This window comes from Amblyraja radiata, chromosome 9 (assembly GCF_010909765.2).
Source record: "Amblyraja radiata isolate CabotCenter1 chromosome 9, sAmbRad1.1.pri, whole genome shotgun sequence".
Taxonomy (NCBI): Eukaryota; Metazoa; Chordata; class Chondrichthyes; order Rajiformes; family Rajidae; genus Amblyraja; species Amblyraja radiata.
In genome coordinates, this window is record NC_045964.1 from 45,266,540 (window position 1) to 45,272,422 (window position 5,883).

The 5,883-nt window shown below is 45.7% G+C and overlaps 1 protein-coding gene across 3 annotated transcripts; it reads left to right on the top strand.

The window, feature by feature from the left end:
- The first annotated feature begins 228 nt into the window (after nt 1-228).
- bmp4 (bone morphogenetic protein 4) lies at nt 229-5,257 on the top strand. 3 transcript variants are annotated; one of them, XM_033027261.1, is made up of 4 exons: nt 229-247; nt 2,622-2,729; nt 3,285-3,643; nt 4,263-5,257. In XM_033027261.1, the coding sequence occupies exons 3-4, from the start codon at nt 3,292-3,294 to the stop codon at nt 5,099-5,101; spliced, it is 1,191 nt and encodes a 396-aa protein (XP_032883152.1). In that variant the 5' UTR covers nt 229-247; nt 2,622-2,729; nt 3,285-3,291; the 3' UTR covers nt 5,102-5,257. The 3 variants fall into 3 exon arrangements, with proteins under 3 accessions (XP_032883152.1, XP_032883154.1, XP_032883153.1); XM_033027262.1 differs by lacking the exon at nt 229-247 and adding an exon at nt 565-920; XM_033027263.1 differs by lacking the exons at nt 229-247; nt 2,622-2,729 and adding an exon at nt 557-920.
- Nucleotides 5,258-5,883: the final 626 nt, after the last annotated feature.

Here is a 5,883-nt window from a genome sequence, read left to right on the forward strand (position 1 = left end):
CCTGGCTTGCCACCAAATGATGGGCTAGATCTGTTGTATATTTAAAATAATTATCAAAATTGTTTGTGGGACTGTTGCGATTAAATTTGTTTTGCAAATGGCTTGAAAAGAGGAACCTTCGCCGTTTCGCAGTTCTTTGTGCACTCGGTGCCTTAGCTCGTGAAGTAAAACACACATATCGCAAATGTATCTCGTGGATCTCAGATCATCATTCCGGGAACGTTTAAATGCCCTCTCGGACTCAAAGGTCTGGCAAACGTTTTTTTGTTTGTAGTGCCATTGAACGTCTTTTGATTTTTGATTACCAAGTTAAACTCTTCGGTGGACTTCATTCAGTTCGTTTTAAATATTGCTTTCATCTGTGTCTCCGGGAATTGCCTTTGTGGCTGAGCAGTTTGTCTTTGCTTTCCTCCCCTCGCCTACTTTCTTTTGCTCGTGGGCTAATTCTGTCGCTCCGGAAGAACTCAAATTGCATGCGAGTGGATTCCGAATAAAATGCAAGGAAACTGATATAAAAAATAAAAACGAGATTTAACTAGTTTGAGAGAAGGGAGGAGGGGGTGTGTGCGCGTCTTGTTTCTACAGACGGAGTAGGTGCGCTAATCTCCGGTGGCTTGTTGGAAATGCAATTTCAGGAGGAAGTGAAATATCATAAGTGAAGCTTTTTTATGAACTCGGTGCTAAACTACCACGGTGACGTATATGCTTCCCAACAAATTGCATGAATTGGGCGGCCACTTATTAGTGAGACTGACTGATAGTTGCAGCTCTGTTTCTTAAAACATGGGAGTTAATGAGTCCGTGACTTCGCTCGGCGCCGCTTCAGAGAAATTGGACTAACGACGCTCTCCTTATGTCAAGCCCGGATAATACAAGTGAATTAGATGTGATAGTTTTGGAGCAAACGTGTAAAATCTATGGTGAGTGGTGTTTAATGTTGATTCCAACATGCTCATGTTTTATTGCGGTAAGGCTGAGAATGTTCTGCAGCACATTTCCGCGTATTGATCAATGCACACTGACTGGATAGTGCAGCTTGATATGGATTTCTTATTATTGGAGTCACACGTGCTACAAAACGCCAGCGCGCCGCTGAAATACCTTGCCTTTTGTAAAAAGCACATATTTCGGCTGGGTGCGTTTATCGAAGTTTAGCGTTTTGAACATCGATTGACTGATATTCTAATAGGGTTCCATCTGGTTTAACTTACTTTAGATTTCAGTGCCAGCAGCAGTATCTGTATTCAGTTAAAGGTTACTGCTGATGCTGTGCTCAATTAAGTACGATTAATGTTGCAGTTTTGGAAGTAAAATTGAATTTTGTCTTCAGAATCGTGTGTAAAATATTCACGACATGTTCCTATGCGTTGCAGTATTAAAATCAGGACTCACTAGATGTTAACGTTAACTAGAAAACAGTGCAGAATTGGTAGTGACTGCGCCAGGCAATCTACGCCAGGTTGTATTTTTATAGATATTAGGTATGATGCCTGTTTTAGTTGAAAACCATTTCCATGTCCAACCAGGAAATAAAAATGCACTGACATTTATTGCCCTTGTATCCACGGAACGTTTGCAATGCTCTTTTTGCGGCTGCAACCATTTTAGAAACGTTTTCCTGCAGTTTTTAATGAAGGTGGGTGTTGGTCGGGGTTTGGTAAATAAGGTGTGTGCGATCTAACCGGACGCTTCAAACTTTGGTGGAGTTTTGTGTCGGTGAGATCGGTATCCCATTTTTTTAAATCTGCCGATTGGAATGTTAGCATTCTAATAGGCCGTTCAGCCCATCGAGACCAGTTGGAGTTACAGCCTTACAGCCATTTTCTTGCGGGAGCTGTTGATAGTTTGGATTTTTGCAATGTAAAATGTTTTGCCTTATGTTAAAGCAATATTTTGCTACAGTTTGTGACCCTAAAATGACGAGAATGCGAGAAGAATTCTGCTTGTGTGCATCCATCGGCCGTAAATATTTCTGTTTTTTTTAAAAACCTCTATCTTTCACGGGATGAGACAATTCTATTGCAAACACAAGCATGGCTCATTCGGATGGGTGCATCTCCATCAGACTCTGCTGGAAATCCATGTGCGCGTTGTTACTGTGGTGCACTGTCACTGTGGTGCACTATTAATGCTCATTGCTAACCCGAGCGCGCTGCTGCTCTCCCGGGCTCAGTGCACTGCGTTGATTGACAGCTGTGTCAGGCTCCGCCCTCGGCCGGCCCGAGCCCACCCTGGAAAAGGGGGCCGGGTCTTCACTGCCGTCTGAGGAGAAAGCGAGGGGGCGGGGCCGGCGCGCTGATGAACGTCAATAGGGCGGGGCCATGTGCTTTTGATTGGCAGATGTGGAGGGGCCGGTGATGATGTTTGTAATGGGGCGGGACTTGTGCTCATTATTGGCAGCGGGGCGGGTCCTGCGTTCATGATCGGCAGGTGGAGCGGGACCGGTGCGTTGTTGAGGGTTGGGCGGGGCCCGCGATTCTGACTGACAGGTGGGGGGCGGCATCGGCACCGCTGGTTGGCGGAGGGGCGGTGCCTGGCGTGTGATTGGCAGCAGGGACGGCTCCCGCTGACGCCGCCGAGAGGAAGCGCAGACTGCACATTATATTCAAATGTTGTTGCAGGGGGGATCGGACAATACGTAGCTCCACAGTCCCTGAGCTTTACAACAACTTGTCCAAGATCGGCTGTCAAGAACCATGGATTGTTTTCATCTGCCTTGTTTTCTGTCAGTGAGTAGACCTCTCTCATTCTTTTCTAATGAGTTGGGAGGGGATTCCAGTATCCATCTGTTTGTGCACCAGCAAGTTGTGTGTTTCAACCTTTTATTCAATTTCTCTATCCCTGAGCTTGCACTTGCAGTCCTTTCCTACATGCACAACTTGTTGTGCGAGAGTAGGGTTACTACTGCACTTGTGCTTTGCTTGTCAATAAACAATTAAGTTAAATTAGCGATATTTATCAAAAACTTGGGTCGATATGAAAGCGCACACATTCAAATAAAACTAATTTTAAAGTTCCCACCTCAAATTATGAAGATGCCTGCTGCAGGATTTTTTTTATATTGCTTCCAAAGAAACCAGCCTCAGATAGTGAAAACACAAAAGAGTAACATGATGGTGCTATCTGCCTGATTATGGGCTATTTAACTAAAACCGAGAGAGACCATGTAATTATACCTCTTCCCCCACTCTCTGTTTCTGTGTCGTGCGCTCTCTCTCCGGGGCGTGGATTGAAGATCACTCTTAATTCTCATTTTTGTTGTTGTTGCTTGTTTTGCTCTGTAGAGACACCATGATTCCTGGTAACCGAATGCTGATGGTAATTTTATTATGCCAAGCCTTGCTGGGAGGTACTGCTAGTCTGATACCAGAGGAAGGGAGGAAAAAGTTCGCAGATCAGAACCAGGCGGGTGAACGTCGCTCTCCGCAAAACCATGAACTGCTCCGGGAATTCGAGGCCACTTTACTCAATATGTTCGGACTCCACCGGCGCCCACAGCCCAGTAAATCTGCCGTCGTTCCCCACTACATGCTGGATCTCTACAGACTCCAGTCTGGGGACGACGTCCCTCACGACAGCAGCTTCGAATATCCCGAGAGATCCACCAGCCGCGCCAACACCGTGAGGAGCTTCCACCATGAAGGTACCGGAACACCGATCACTGTACCGAAAAACACTCGGATTATTGTGGTTTGAGTGATAATGCGAGCAGAACATGGCGGGAGTTTCATGTGAAATGTATACACGGGGAATTTCGTGCACTGGGTAACGTATTAGCTAGGGCAGTGTTGATTGCCAATATTATTTAGGACACCTTTCAACCAATTCTAAAATGTAAATTATAACTACGGTGCTGCTTAAATTAAAAGCATATTATGACATCAGTTGGTAGGTCTCTTGTATGGTCAATGCAGGTCTATTGGATTAGTTGTGAGAGTAAATTACATATATACACACACACACATATATATAGATATTTTGTTTTTTAGAATTCTCCAACTAGCACTGTTCATGTATTAATTTGCATGGGGGGAGGGATTCCTTGCAGGTGACAAAAATATTTTCTGAAGCCAGTTAGTCCCCAGCCCCTGTAGAGATTCGTAGTTTGCATCCATTGTTTTTGCACACCGTTTATCTGTGGCGGAGCGCGAGTTTCGCAAGGCGGGTTCTTTGTTGGGTCTTTCTCAGTGCAGAGAAAATGCGCACTGTACCCGGGTAAACCTGATTCTAAGGGCTGTCTTTTGATTTGTGTTGTGGAACAGAACACTTGGAGCTGATACCGGGGCAGAGGCAAGATACCCAGCTTCGCTTTGTGTTCAACATCAGCGCGGTGCCCGGGAGCGAGGTGCTCTCGTCCGCGGAGCTGAGGCTGTACCGGGAGCAGATCGACACGGTATTGAACTGGAAGGAAGGGTTCCATCGCATCAACGTGTATGAAATCATGAAAGCCTCCGGCCAGCAGGGCGACCTCATCACCAGGCTGCTCGACACCCGGCTCGTCCACCAGAACAAGAGCCGGTGGGAGAGTTTCGACGTGAGCCCGGCCGTGCTGAGATGGACCCTCCAAAGGCAACCCAACCACGGGCTGGCCGTCGAGGTGATTCACCTGAACGAGACGAGGAGCCGCCAGGGTATGCACGTCAGGATGAGCAGGTCGCTTCGCCAGACGTACGGAGACTGGTCCCAGTTCAGACCCTTGTTAGTGACTTTCAGCCACGACGGAAAGGGGCACGCACTGATCCGCAGGGCCAAACGTAGCGGCAAAGGTCCGAAGCGCAAGAAGAACAGGTCTCACTGCAGGAGACACTCTCTCTATGTGGATTTCAGCGACGTGGGCTGGAATGACTGGATTGTGGCACCCCCGGGTTACCAGGCTTTTTACTGTCACGGAGACTGCCCCTTCCCACTGGCAGACCACCTGAACTCGACCAACCACGCGATCGTGCAAACGCTTGTAAATTCTGTAAATTCCAACATCCCCAAAGCTTGCTGTGTCCCCACGGAACTCAGCCCCATATCAATGCTCTACTTGGACGAATACGATAAAGTTGTGCTGAAAAACTATCAGGAGATGGTCGTGGAGGGATGTGGATGCCGCTGAAAAAAAAGACTTTTAATAATGTCTGGACAATATTTGTAACAGGCGCTCGCCATTGCATTATTTATGACCTATGACCATATGATCATATATTTTGACAAAATATATTTATAACTACATATAAAAATAAAATAAAATTGAGTCATATTTTAAACGTAAGAAATCTCTGTACAACGTCTTTGTAAAATGTAGAATGTATGGGAAAAGTCCATGTAAGCATTAAGGGTATAATTTAACGTTTCCCCCCTCTGGGTTTAAGTACAGTAGGTGGATTTAGAAATTGAGGCAAAGTACACAATGAGATCCTTTATTCTTCAAAAGGAAGAACTAAGTGGTGCCCCTCTTCTATTAAGAAGCTGGTTTGTAAAAGGTGTGAATGGAGGTTAACAGATCACAATGGAAAAAATGCCAATGAATCCAGGCCTTGAGTTAAAACAACGAGTGTAAATGAGGAAAGATTGAGTTCGCCAACAAAAAAAAGTTGAGTATCTCCATAGAAAATTATCCCGTTTGGGGGAACCATTTATGGAGATACAACACGCCAGAAGAAGAAGAAGAAGAAGTAGAACACATCTAAACGATTTAATCAGTTTTCTTCAGACACAGGGTCTGAAGAAGGATCCCAACCCAAAACATCACCAATCCATTCCCGCCACATATGCTGTCCTAACCTGCTGAGTCCTTCCAGCACTTTGAGTATTTTACTTGTGACCAGCTCTTATACATGATTGTTATTCACTCTATTGGCATTTCGGGCCCCATGGACAGAGAGGGGATCAAAAAGC

Excerpts from the sequence above, each read along its gene's own strand:
- bmp4 (XM_033027261.1), top strand. The coding sequence starts at position 3,292 with ATGATTCCTGGTAACCGAATGCTGATGGTAATTTTATTATGCCAAGCC. Across the intron at positions 3,644-4,262 it reads GAGGAGCTTCCACCATGAAG|AACACTTGGAGCTGATACCG; the intron begins GTACCGGAACAC and ends GTTGTGGAACAG.